A 13,432-nucleotide genomic window follows, 5' to 3' on the forward strand; every position below is an offset into this window, starting at 1 on the left:
GACACCAGGGTTCTAGCGGCAGTAACCCACAGTTACACACGTTATATTATTAAAGAAAAAAGTAACTTACAGAAATGTATGAGGCCATTATGCACACACACACAAATATATATTCACTCATATATCCATAAAAAAGTAGTCTGGAAGGTTCTATAAAATGTTAAAGGTGTTCATCCCAGGGTGGAGGAGATATACGTTAACTATATTACCCTCTTAAATTTTTACGGTAAATGTATATTACTTTTATAATTTAAAAAGCCAAACTTTTCATTTTTAAAAACCTAAAACATGAAAGAAAACTGGAAAACCAACAAAATTAAAACAATCCCTAAGTCTGAGGCAATGATTTTTGTATCCGAGTACAAGTGATGAATGAAAATACTAAGAATGGTGTGTGACACCTTAAAGTATAGAAAAAAATACAGTAAGGCAAGTAGGCATTAAGATAATAGAATATAAAAAGTTACCCAGATATATTCAGACAATGGACTACTATTCCAGTAATAAAAAGAAATGAATTACTAATATGAGCTACACGGATGAGTCACAACAACATGAGGAGCCAAAGAAGCCACGTGCAACAGGGTACTTATTGTATGCTTCCATTCATATGAATTTCTAGAATAGGAAACACTAATACATAGTGAAAGAAAGCACGTTAGTGGTTGCCTGATGCCAGGCCTGGGAAACTGACTGTAAAAAGACAAGAAGGAACTTTTTGCAGGTATTGGAAGTGTTCTGTATCTTGACTTTGGCGATGACAATAGAGATATACACATTTGTCAAAACTTATCAAATTACATGCTTAAAATGGGTACACCTTGTTGAATGTAATTCATACTTCAATAAAGTTGATTTTAAAGTTAAATTAAAAGTCACCTATGGGGACTTCCCTGGTGTCACAGTGGTTAAGAATTCGCCTGCTAATGCAGGGGACGTGGTTTCAAGCCCTAGTCTGGGGAGATCCCACATGCCGCCGAGCAACTAAGCCCGTGCGCCACAACTACAGAGCCTGTGCTCTAGAGCCCGTGAACCACAACTACTGAGCCCGTGTGCCACAACTACCGAAGCCCACGTGCCTAGAGCCCATGCTCCACAACAAGAGAAGCCACCACAGTGAGAAGCCGGCGCACTGCAACAAAGACACAATGCAGCCAAAAATAAATAAATTAATAATAATTTTTTAAAAAATAGTCCCCTAGACGTCTGAGAGAGACAGAGTTCCTTTAAGCTTTCAGTCCCAGCTCTTCTCTGAAGCCTCCCCTCATTCACCCTGGCAGCATGTGACCACTTTGCATCTCTTTAACACCTTATATTTATTTATCGGTTCCATTCAGATTTGATGCTTGAAAAGTTTTGTATATTTTATGTCTATCTTCCATTCAACTTGGTTCCTCTAAGGCAGGAACAATCATCTCTTTCATAAATTGAGACCATTACAAAAACAGAATTATGTTCCCTTTCCTCCCAATCAGGGGAATTTGAAGTAGGATTGATGAAATCCTGGAAATCATAAGCAAAAATGTCATTTCTGCATTTTTATGGCCACAGGGTCCTGTGTTTTCATCAGATTCTTGAAGATATCACAGAGCCCAACAATGTTAAGAATCTCTGCTTTGAATCCATGTGCTTTCACCCAGCTCTGTGGTACAAGGCACCCTGCCCCTGGGGCAATCTGTCTGTGGTCCCTGCAAAGATGATAAACCCACATCAAAGACACTTACTCTTGTGCATGTCAGTGGACTCTACTGCCATCTCTTCCTCCACAATGACGTCACTATCGCCATCTTCAAGATTCATTTCTGTCTCATCTAGAACACTGTCTTCTTCCTCTTCCTCCTCCTCATCTTCCTTGGAGACATCCTTTAATGTGGCAAGTAGTCTGTTGTAACCAGAAACTTGTTCTGGTTCACTCTATGCTTCACTTTCAGAACTTGAAGTATCTATAAACTCTCTGACTAAAAGGAAAATGGGGATTTTAAAAACAAAACTTATACTGTTCTTGTTGCTGCCCCACGACTATCATCAGGCCCACAGTGGAACCAAGTTCAGACTTTTCTAAATAAAAACTAGCTTTTCTGCAAATATGCAACCCTATCTATTCAACCAGACCTAGCACCAAATTTGTTTAAAACAGCTAATCTAGCTATGATTCTAGAAGCGCTTCCTCTTCTTTGAACTGCTCATGTTCCACATGGGAAGACAGCAAACTAAACACATGGAGCTTTAGGTTATAAGGCGATCTAACCTATGTGTCAGACATTTGGCACCTTTAAAGGAGCAACAGGAAAACTTACAACAAAAAAGTGTACTTTATTTCTGAGTCTGTGGTAATGAAATAAGACCTTTGATGATTTTGCACTCTATTTTATGTTAAGCAAACATGACATTCCCTCTGAGGATTCACCAAGAGCCCTCTGGTAAGCCTCCTTAACAGGTTCTAACAGGCTAATCTCTCAGGACAGTTTCATACTTTATACGATATTAGTTATCACAATGGCATTTTAACAGACATCTGCACTTAAAACTAAGCAATATTACTAAAATATAGCTTACATCTAAAATCAAAGAGAGTGGAAATGTAGCCAAACTTTAGTACCATATATAATCTTAGAAGTAACAGTCCAGAATCTACTATCATAAAGAAGGTATAAAGCATTACCAGTTGACAAGTCTGTGGTTTTGCTTCCTTTCTGGAAACCCTGAGAAGAAACAGGCAATGTTAAACTTTAACTACTAGTATGTAGCAATTAGGAAAAGTCTAATGATACAACTTTAAATGAACGTGGCAGACTATACCGTTATAAATACATTATATCTATTGTCAAGTAAAAACTCCATATGCATTTGGACAGGTTTTGGAAGGATATGCCAAATAGATAATAAGAGACGAATGAAAAAGTCTAACAAGACCACATGACAAATACTACAGTCACACAGTAACAGGCTCTCATCCAAAAGATGGGAAATTTTGGCAAATAAAAGCCCTCGGGGTTCACCTTTTCTAGCAAATTTCTTAAGTAGACTATCCCTCTAACTGTTGATAAAGCAGCCCAAAGGGGGTGGGTTGAGCACTAAGATCATAACTGAGAGTCTGGACACTTAGAGAGGAACCCACAACTACCCAAACATTAGTTTCCTCATGGTCATTGAATAGATAGGTGATGTCGAGGGTCCCAAGCAATTTTTTTTTCATTTTTTTAAACTTATTTAATTTATTTATTTTTGCCTGCTATGGGTCTTCGTTGCTGCGCCCGGGCTTTCTCTAGTTGCGGCGAGAGGTGGCTTCTCTTGTTGCGGAGCAGGGGCTCTAGGCTCGCGGGCATCAGTAGTTGCACCACCCTGGCTCAGTAGTTGTGGCTCGCGGGCTCTGGAGTGCAGGCTCAATAGTTGTGGCGCACGGGCTTACTTGCACCGCGGCATGTGGGATCTTCCCGGACCAGGGCTCGAACCCCTGTCCCCTCCGTTGGCAGGCGGATTCTTAACCACTGCGCCACCAGGGAAGCCCCCAAGCAATTCTTTAAAAACATATAAAACGGGGCTCCCCTGGTGGCGCAGTGGTTGAGAGTCTGCCTGCCAATGCAGGGCACACGGGTTCGAGCCCTGGTCTGGGAGGATCCCACATGCCGCGGAGCAACTGGCCCCGTGAGCCACAATTACTGAGCCTGTGCGTCTGGAGCCTGTGCTCCGCAACAAGAGAGGCCGCGATAGTGAGAGGCCCGCGCACCGCGATGAGGAGTGGCCCCCACTTGCCGCAACTAGAGAAAGCCCTCGCACAGAAACGAAGACCCAACATAGCCATGAATAAATAAATAAAAATTAAAAAAAAAACATATAAAACGAACACAAGCTTATAAAATCTCTGCCCAGTCGCCACACAGGAGGCGTGCCGTCTAGCATCAAACTACAGGCTCAACAAAGGGTAGGAAGACCGGCGAAGAACCCCATCTCAGGCGGGAAGCCGCCAGGATCCCCGGGCGAGCTAGGCCGGCGCCGGGGCAGCGTGGCACGCGGCGGGAGCTGCCCTGTCACTACCCCCGGGGCACCGGCGGACCAAACGCGGGGACACGCGGGCTCCCACCGGGAAAGGACGCCGGCAGGGCCGGTCCCAGCCTTGCCTCTCCATACCTGTCATAGAAGGGATGCTCCTCGCCGAAATCCCTTAGATGCTTCTTCTGCTTTTTAGTTAGGGAGTCGAGCAGCTGGCTCTGGCTCCGGCTCCGGCGCCGGCTCCCGCGTTTGCCCATGGGGAAGACGTCAAGTCAGCCAACCTCCAAGAATCGCGTTTTTCACCTGGAAGTCGTCTCCTCAACCCACTCACGCGGGATTGCCAACGGCGCTTTACGGCGGAAGCAGGGTGCCGTAAAGCAGACCCGCTTTACGCCGCGCTTGTACGACAGGCGTTAGAACTTCCTGTTTCCCATTCCGCCCCCGAGCGAGGCTCTTTGGAAGCACGCGCACGCATGCGCAGCTTTTCTCTGAGCCCCGTAAGGCAGGCAGGCAGGGAGGCTTCGAGCTTCCCCAGGTGGGTAAATGGGTGGGTGTACTTTGTGCGTCTGTTTTGGCTGTGAGAATCAGCCTGCATAAACGTGTAGTAACTGAGATGGTTGAATGCAGTGCCTTTCTATTATGCCATAATACAAATACCAACTAACATTTAAGGCTGCCGGTGCATCTCAACTCATCCTCACAACAGTAAACAAATAGGCCTTGTTAATAAGCCTGATACTGGAGATGAGAAAGCTGATGCTTACAAAAGGTTACACACACACTAGCAAGAGAGGAGATGGAAACCTAATTCTCTCTGATGCGACCACCGGCTTTTCCCACTAGGATCTGCCACATGCATGTGCTGTGTGAAGAATGAGGACGCAAGGCTGAGATTCCCGCCCTTACCCTACCCCCTCATTTTCTGAAAGTATTGCAAGGGCCCTTGGTAACACATCTGTTCTGGCATTTTTCATGTTATAAAAGCAAAAACACATCCAGAGAGGTAAAGTGACTTTCCTAAATCACCCGGAGAGTCGATGTTAGAGAAAGCAGTCAAACTCAATAAAGTGTCTCAAAACTGAATTGGGGCAAATTGGGATGGAAAACTTTTAAAGGGTAAGTAACTTTTCTATATCTGGGTCGTGGTGGTGGTTACACCTGGTATACAGTTACCAAAATTAATCAAACTGTACCTTTGAAATTGGTACATTTTAATGCAAGTAAATAATAATCTCAATAAACAAAGAGGTCAAAACAGCGCAACTGGACTTAATACTCTAGAGACAGGCAGAGTGTGCAGGGATACTTAAAAACCACAGGATAGGGCTTCCCTGGTGGCGCAGTGGCTGAGAGTCCGCCTGCCGATGCAGGGGACGCGGGTTCGTGCCCCAGTCCGGGAAGGTCCCCCGTGCCGCGGAGCGGCTAAGCTCGTGAGCCATGGCCGCTGAGCCTGCGCGTCCGCAGCCTGTGCTCCGCAACGGGAGAGGCCACAACAGTGAGAGGCCCGCGTACCGAAAAAACAAAACAAAACAAAAACCACAGGATAAACACAGAGACACTTTTTTTCTAATAGTAACTTACAATGTCAATCATAAACCACAGAATTCACCTGAATATTTAAGGTAAAATAGGAGCCATCAAAGATAGTGTTCACTGCCTCTGCTCTTAGAGGAGCGTCTGTGAGAGAATTGGAGCTTTGTCCAATACCATGTCACAACTATAGAAGTCGCACTACAACTATTAAAATCCTAGTATTGTCGTTCTGGGGACCATCTACTCCTAATTAGATTCTGGGAGCTTAGGGTGGCGTACGGAGGCAAAGGGAGGGAGTATCAAGAAAATATGCAAACAGCAGGTAGTGCCAGCAGATGGCCCAGCCAACGAACCCAGAAACAAACAGACATGTGTCTTCTGTCTCATTTCAAGATAAAAAGTACAGTCACTTACGTAAACAAAAGGCTGTTTGCAAATGTCATCATACATTCTAAGGCACCATCCACAGTATAACCTGGCTATGACAATAAAGTCATACAATGTTTTTTCTCCTCCCACCCTATTCCAAGTGCCCCAGCTTCCCTCCCCAGAGGCAACCAGTTTCTTGGTGTTCTTCCAGAGATCTGCTATAAAAAGCTATACTCTTGAGCACTTGATGTGACTCTTTACTCTCTCCTGCTTTCCATGTCATTGTAGTCCTATGGACAGGTCTGGACTGTTCCCAGGTTCAGACACAACTGTGCCCTAGCTCCACCCAAGTGCTCTCATCATTGGCTCACTGAGCCCGCTTCTGAAAATATTTATATTAGCCTTTGACAACATAAAAGGGGATGCTTTGTGAAATTTTAACCTGAGAGTTCGGAATTGAAACATATTTTTCATGTCTCCAGTGAAAGTTCTCTTAGTAAAACCCACACAAAGAAGATGCATGTGCCAACTAGTGAAGGCCCTGGGAAAATTGTAATAAAGGCAAAATTTGTTCTTCCCTTTCTTCTTCTCACGCTCAGCCCTTCCTTTTCCCTCCTGCAGGGTTGTCTTTGCCCTTTGCCCTCAGGGACTCAGTATTTTCAGGGGTAAAAACAATCCAGGAAATAATCTTTTATACTAGTTTGTAAAGAGAGGCTGATGAATTAATGTTACTTGGGTATTTTCAATTCGGGGAGACTCCCTAGGATAACGATCTCAAGGGGTGGGAGGGGGGTGGCTGTCCCTTAAGACAAGATGGTCAGAATATTCAGAAAAGTGTTAGTTTTTCTTTATTAAAAACTTTTTCTTTGGAAAATTTCAAGTATATACAAAAGTAGACAAAACAGTATAATACACTCCCATGTTCCCATCCCTCGGCTTCAATGCAAGGTATGCCCACCCACTACCCCTAACTCCCCCCCCGTATTATTTTTGAAGCAAATCCCAGACATTGTATTATTTTATCTGTAAATATTTATTTCTAAATATCTAAAAGATAAGGGTTCTTTCTTTAACATAGCTACAATGGCACTATTTCACCTAAAAAAAAAAAGATGATAACAATTATTTAATATCATCATGTAACCAGTCAGTATTCAGATTTCTGATTGTCTCATAAATGTCGTCTTTTTTTTTTTTTTTACACTGTTAGTTGAACATGTTCTGCTGTTCTCTGTGTCTCTCGCGAATACATTGTGGGATTTAGAACTTTGATCAGATTTCATTATAGCTGATATTTTAGACTTCCATCAGGAGGCGTATACCGTCTGGTTGTCTTTCATTTTGTGATGTTACCAGTCATTGGTAGTCAATGTATAAATTCGTGAATTCATTAGAGGTCACATTCTAATTCTCTCATGAGGTGATATTCTAATTCTATCATTTCTTCTTCACTTACTTGCTGGACTATTTCTATGAAAGCAAGCTTTTCCTTCCCCTAAATTTTGCTTACCCAGTGGTACTGTTTGTATAGGAAAAGCAGAAGAAATGCTTGATTCTCTCCCTTCATTTACTAATTTTCAACACAAGGAGTCAATTCACTGGATCTTCTCAGGTTGACCAATCAAGTTTTTTTTTTAATTTTTAGTATCATTATGAACTCATGGAATTATACAAATTGATGTGTTTTAATCCCTTGCAAGTATTATGGTGTACATGATTTGAAAGAGCTTATTTGACATATAGTGATGTATTTGAAAAGACAAACTATGTCCTAATACAAACCACAGGAAGTAAACAGGAGTCTATCTGAGATTCTCAACAGAGCAGCAATGGGAAGGTGGGGAAGGAGCACAATTTGAGGATACAGATCAGATGCTGGGGAAGTTTGAGTTTTGAAATTTATGTGATAATATAAGTGGTAACAAGGGCACATGTGTTCAAGATATGTTGACAGGGAGCCATAAATAATCCAAAGGTATGACTCTCTAATTATGAAAGCTCCGACACCTCAGCTACTGATTTGGGAAGATTCTGGGGAAGGTGTGTGTGCACCCACACATCTGTCTCCTCCTAGATGCCTCAAATCAGACAGTCTCCTCCACCACATGTATGCATACATGTCTGTATACACCCCAAAGCCATCCAGCCTCTTCCTGAGAGTGCTGGCAGAAATCAGTCTCTCGCTACCTGTATAATGAAATGAGCTTGTTTATTCATTAAAAAAAATGTACTAAACACCACGTGCCAGGTGCTGTGCTAGTAGCTGAGGCTGGGGGAAAGAATAAGATCCATTCCAGCCTCTTCAAGGAGCCCTCAGCCTCATCCAAGTATGGATAAGTATGCAGACTCTTACGATACACTGTGATAAATGCTAAACTGATAGATGCTGGGTGCTAAGGAAGCAGCTCAGTCAGAGTTTTGGTGCTGCTGGGGGTTGGGGGCCGGTGGGGGAGGGTCATCTGCTGCCTTTGAGCGTTTGTCAGCCTGTCACGCTCATTGAACATCGGTATTGAACTTGAGATTAATCTAGATTCTAGATTTTAGGCTGTATGAGTTGTTTCAGCTGAATTCATGAACAGCATGTGTGTGTGTTCAAGACAGGGTATGAGGGATATAGGGCAACAGGAAATTAGAGAGCTGGGTAGTCATCGGATTCCACAGCGTTTATTGTGTAAGGAGCAATGAGTTTTCTAGGTGGAACATGTTTTAGATAACGAGATTATGTCTGAAAAGAGAAAAGCTTTGTAATGTATTTCAATGCACTCTACATAACTTGAAAATGCAAAACACTATTATATATAGTGCCTACACTTTCTATTCATCTGTACCCAGAAGAACTATCCATTGTCAAACCCAGAGCCTGGCATAGAGTGACCTGTAATAATTATGTTTCCTCAAGCTTATCAGAGGTTGTTTTATATTAGGCCTAGCCTAAAACTGAAATATTTTATCAGATTATATTCACCTGACTGAGAACAAGGCTAAAATGCTACACTAGAGGGGATAAAGTTTTACCTCCCTCTCTCTAGTGGAATGTTGGTGTAACTACATTCTGTTTTTCACATTTTTCTGGCAGAGGCTTAGCAGGCAAACCTTCATTCATTTATCAAACATTTTCTAAACAGTTACCATGTTCCTGTCATAATGTTAGGCATTAATGATTTAAAAAGCTCAGACCTCAGGCTTTCCCCTTGAAAGACCTCATAGTCTAGTTGGGGGAGACAAAGCAATTAACAAATAATTATGTTGTCATGGGCTAGATTAGAAGGGTGTCTACAAAGGGTTTTAGGAACCCAGAAGATAAAGAAGCTCCTCTTGCTGTGGAGGAGAGAGGAAAGGTCATGGGGAGTTGCACAGAGGATGCACTGAGTCAGGGTTTCCTGGGAAAGAAGGTTCCAGGGAGAGGGAATAGCATGAGCAAGGTGGAAAGATGTGTTTGGAGAACTGTCTGTGGACCCTGTTGCTGAGGTGGGTGGGTGGGAGTAGAGAGGTTGGAGAGACGGACAGGTGAGGATTCAGCCCACTAAAGGCCTTGCATGCCTTGTTGGGGCATTGAGGCCCAATCCCATGTAAGGTGAGGAACCCTTAAAGGATTTCAAGCAAGGGGGTTATGTGAACCGATTTGGACTTCAGCGAAATCACAGTGATGTCTGTATGGGTGACAAGGACATTAAATCTTCCTTTCTGACGACTTCCTGGAGCAGCCGATTCGCTACTGATGCTGCCCACCTCCAAAAGACTTTGGAGACTTTTTCATGTTTTGTTTGTTTGTTTATTTGTTTTCGGTACGCAGGCCTCTCACTGTTGTGGCCTCTCCCGTTGCGGAGCCCAGGCTCCGGACGCGCAGGCTCAGCGGCCATGGCTCACGAGCTTAGCCGCTCCGCGGCACGGGGGACCTTCCCAGACCTGGGGCACGAACCTGCGTCCCCTGCATCGGCAGGCGGACTCTCAACCACTGCGCCACCAGGGAAGCCCTATCCTGTGGTTTTTAAGTATCCCTGCACACTCTGCCTGTCTCTAGAGTATTAAGTCCAGTTGCGCTGTTTTGACCTCTTTATTGAGATTATTATTTACTTGCATTAAAATGTACCAATTTCAAAGGTACAGTTTGATTAATTTTGGTAATTGTATACCAGGTGTAACCACCACCACGACCCAGATATAGAAAAGTTACTTACCCTTTAAAAGTTTTCCATCCCAATTTGCCCCAATTCAGTTTTGAGACACTTTATTGAGTTTGACTGCTTTCTCTAACATCGACTCTCCGGGTGATTTAGGAAAGTCACTTTACCTCTCTGGATGTGTTTTTGCTTTTATATCATGAAAAATGCCAGAACAGATGTGTTACCAAGGGCCCTTGCAATACTTTCAGAAAATGAGGGGGTAGGGTAAGGGCGGGAATCTCAGCCTTGCGTCCTCATTCTTCACACAGCACACGCACGTGGCAGATCCTAGTGGGAAAAGCCTGTGGTCGCATCAGAGAGAATTAGGTTTCCATCTCCTCTCTTGCTAGTGTGTATGTAACTTTTTGTAAGCATCAGCTTTCTCATCTCCGATATCAGGCTTATTAACAAGGCCTATTTGTTTACTGTTGTGAGGATGAGTTGAGATGCACCGGCAGCCTTAAATGTTAGTTGGTATTTGTATTATGGCATAATAGAAAGGCACTGCATTCAACCATCTCAGTTTATGCAGGCTGATTCTCACAGCCACGCCTGTCGTACAAGCGCGACGTAAAGCGGGTCTGCTTTATGGCACCCTGCTTCCGCCGTAAAGCGCCGTTGGCAAGCCCGCGTGAGTGGGTTGACGAGACGACTTCCAGGTGAAAAACGCGATTCTTGGAGGTTGGCTGACTTGACGTCTTCCCCATGGTCAAACGCGGGAGCCGGAGCCGGAGCCGGAGCCGGAGCCAGAGCCAGCTGCTCAACTCCCTAACTAAAAAGCAGAAGAAGCATCTAAGGGATTTCGGCGAGGAGCATCCCTTCTATGACAGGTATGGAGAGGCGAGGCTGGGACCGGCGCTGCCGGCGTCCTTTCCCGGTGGGAGCCCGCGTGTCCCCGCGTTTGGTCCGCCGGTGCCCCGGGGGTAGTGACAGGGAAGCTCCCGCCGCGTGCCACGCTGCCCCGGCGCCGGCCTAGCTCGCCCGGGGATCCTGGCAGCTTCCCGCCTGAGATGGGGTTCTTCGCCAGTCTTCCTACCCTTTGTTGAGCCTGTAGTTTGATGCTAGACGGCACGCCTCCTGTGTGGCGACTGGGCAGAGATTTTATAAGCTTGTGTTCGTTTTCTATGTTTTTAAAGAATTGCTTGGGGGCTTCCCTGGTGGCGCAGTGGTTAAGAATCCGCCTGCCAACGGAGGGGACAGGGGTTCGAGCCCTGGTCCGGGAAGATCCCACATGCCGCGGTGCAAGTAAGCCCGTGCGCCACAACTATTGAGCCTGCACTCCAGAGCCCGCGAGCCACAACTACTGAGCCAGGGTGGTGCAACTACTGATGCCCGCGAGCCTAGAGCCCCTGCTCCGCAACAAGAGAAGCCACCTCTCGCCGCAACTAGAGAAAGCCCGGGCGCAGCAACGAAGACCCATAGCAGGCCAAAATAAATAAATTAAAGAAGTTAAAAAAAATTAAAAAATAATTGCTTGGGGGCTTCCCTGGTGGCGCAGTGGTTGAGAGTCTACCTGCCAATGCAGGGGACACGGGTTCGTGCCCCGGTCTGGGAGGATCCCACATGCCGCGGAGCGGCTGGGCCCGTGGGCCATAGCCGCTGAGCCTGCGCGTCCGGAGCCTGTGCTCCGCAACGGGAGAGGCCACAACAAGAGGCCCGCGTAGCGCAAAAAAAAAAAAAAAAAAAAAAAAAAAGAATTGCTTGGGACCCTCGACATCACCTATCTATTCAATGACCATGAGGAAAGTAATGTTTGGGTAGTTGTGGGTTCCTCTCTAAGTGTCCAGACTCTCAGTTATGATCTTAGTGCTCATCCCACCCCTTTGGGCTGCTTTATCAACAGTTAGAGGGATAGTCTACTTAAGAAATTTGCTAGAAAAGGTGAACCCCGAGGGCTTTTATTTGCCAAAATTTCCCGTCTTTTGGATGAGAGCCTGTTACTGTGTGACTGTAGTATTTGTCATGTGGTCTTGTTAGACTTTTTCATTCGTCTCTTATTATCTATTTGGCATATCCTTCCAAAACCTGTCCAAATGCATATGGAGTTTTTACTTGACAATAAATATAATGTATTTATAACGGTATAGTCTGCCATGTTCATTTAAAGTTGTATCATTAGACTTTTCCTAATTGCTACATACTAGTAGTTAAAGTTTAACATTGCCTGTTTCTTCTCAGGGTTTCCAGAAAGGAAGCAAAACCACAGATTTGTCAACTGGTAATGCTTTATACCTTCTTTTTGATAGTAGATTCTGGACTGTTACTTTTAAGATTATATATGGTACTAAAGTTTGGCTACATTTCCACTCTCTTTGATTTTAGATGTAAGCTATATTTTAGTAATATTGCTTAGTTTTAAGTGCAGATGTCTGTTAAAATGCCATTGTGATAACTAATATAGTATAGAGTATGAAACTGTCCTGAGAGATTAGCCTGATAAGGAGGCTTACCAGAGGGCTCTTGGTGAATCCTAAGAGGGAATGTCGTGTTTGCTTAACATAAAATAGAGTGCAAAATCATCAAAGGTCTTATTTCATTACCACAGACTCAGAAATAAAGTACACTTTTTTGTTGTAAGTTTTCCTGTTGCTCCTTTAAAGGTGCCAAATGTCTGACACATAGGTTAGATCGCCTTATAACCTAAAGCTCCATGTGTTTAGTTTGCTGTCTTCCCATGTGGAACATGAGCAGTTCAAAGAAGAGGAAGCGCTTCTAGAATCATAGCTAGATTAGCTGTTTTAAACAAATTTGGTGCTAGGTCTGGTTGAATAGATAGGGTTGCATATTTGCAGAAAAGCTAGTTTTTATTTAGAAAAGTCTGAACTTGGTTCCACTGTGGGCCTGATGATAGTCGTGGGGTAGCAACAAGAACAGTATAAGTTTTGTTTTTAAAATCCCCATTTTCCTTTTAGTCAGAGAGTTTATAGATACTTCAAGTTCTGAAAGTGAAGCATAGAGTGAACCAGAACAAGTTTCTGGTTACAACAGACTACTTGCCACATTAAAGGATGTCTCCAAGGAAGATGAGGAGGAGGAAGAGGAAGAAGACAGTGTTCTAGATGAGACAGAAATGAATCTTGAAGATGGCGATAGTGACGTCATTGTGGAGGAAGAGATGGCAGTAGAGTCCACTGACATGCAGAAGAGTAAGTGTCTTTGATGTGGGTTTATCATCTTTGCAGGGACCACAGACAGATTGCCCCAGGGGCAGGGTGCCTTGTACCACAGAGCTGGGTGAAAGCACATGGATTCAAAGCAGAGATTCTTAACATTGTTGGGCTCTGTGATATCTTCCAGAATCTGACGAAAACACAGGACCCTGTGGCCATAAAAATGCAGAAATGACATTTTTGCTTATGATTTCCAGGATTTCATCA

The 13,432-nt window shown here is 44.1% G+C and overlaps 1 protein-coding gene across 2 annotated transcripts in view; it reads right to left on the reverse strand.

Moving 5' to 3' along the window:
- LOC309807668 (interferon regulatory factor 6-like) overlaps window positions 1–13,432 on the reverse strand; it is a 490,462-nt gene that overhangs the window by 6,247 nt on the left and 470,783 nt on the right. Inside the window, exons 2-3 of one of the 2 annotated variants that reach the window (XM_082627517.1) lie at window positions 4,129–4,339; window positions 2,663–2,702 (exon numbers count right to left, since the gene is read on the reverse strand). In XM_082627517.1, coding sequence (XP_082483643.1) covers window positions 2,663–2,702; window positions 4,129–4,135 — 47 coding nt within the window. In that variant the 5' untranslated portion in view covers window positions 4,136–4,339. The remainder of the gene's footprint in view (window positions 1–2,662; window positions 2,703–4,128; window positions 4,340–13,432) is intronic. The other variant, XM_082627516.1, reaches the window with a different exon arrangement.

The sequence above is a fragment of the Mesoplodon mirus genome, assembly GCF_964341445.2.
Source record: "Mesoplodon mirus genome assembly, chromosome: 7".
Lineage (NCBI taxonomy): Eukaryota > Metazoa > Chordata > Mammalia > Artiodactyla > Ziphiidae > Mesoplodon > Mesoplodon mirus.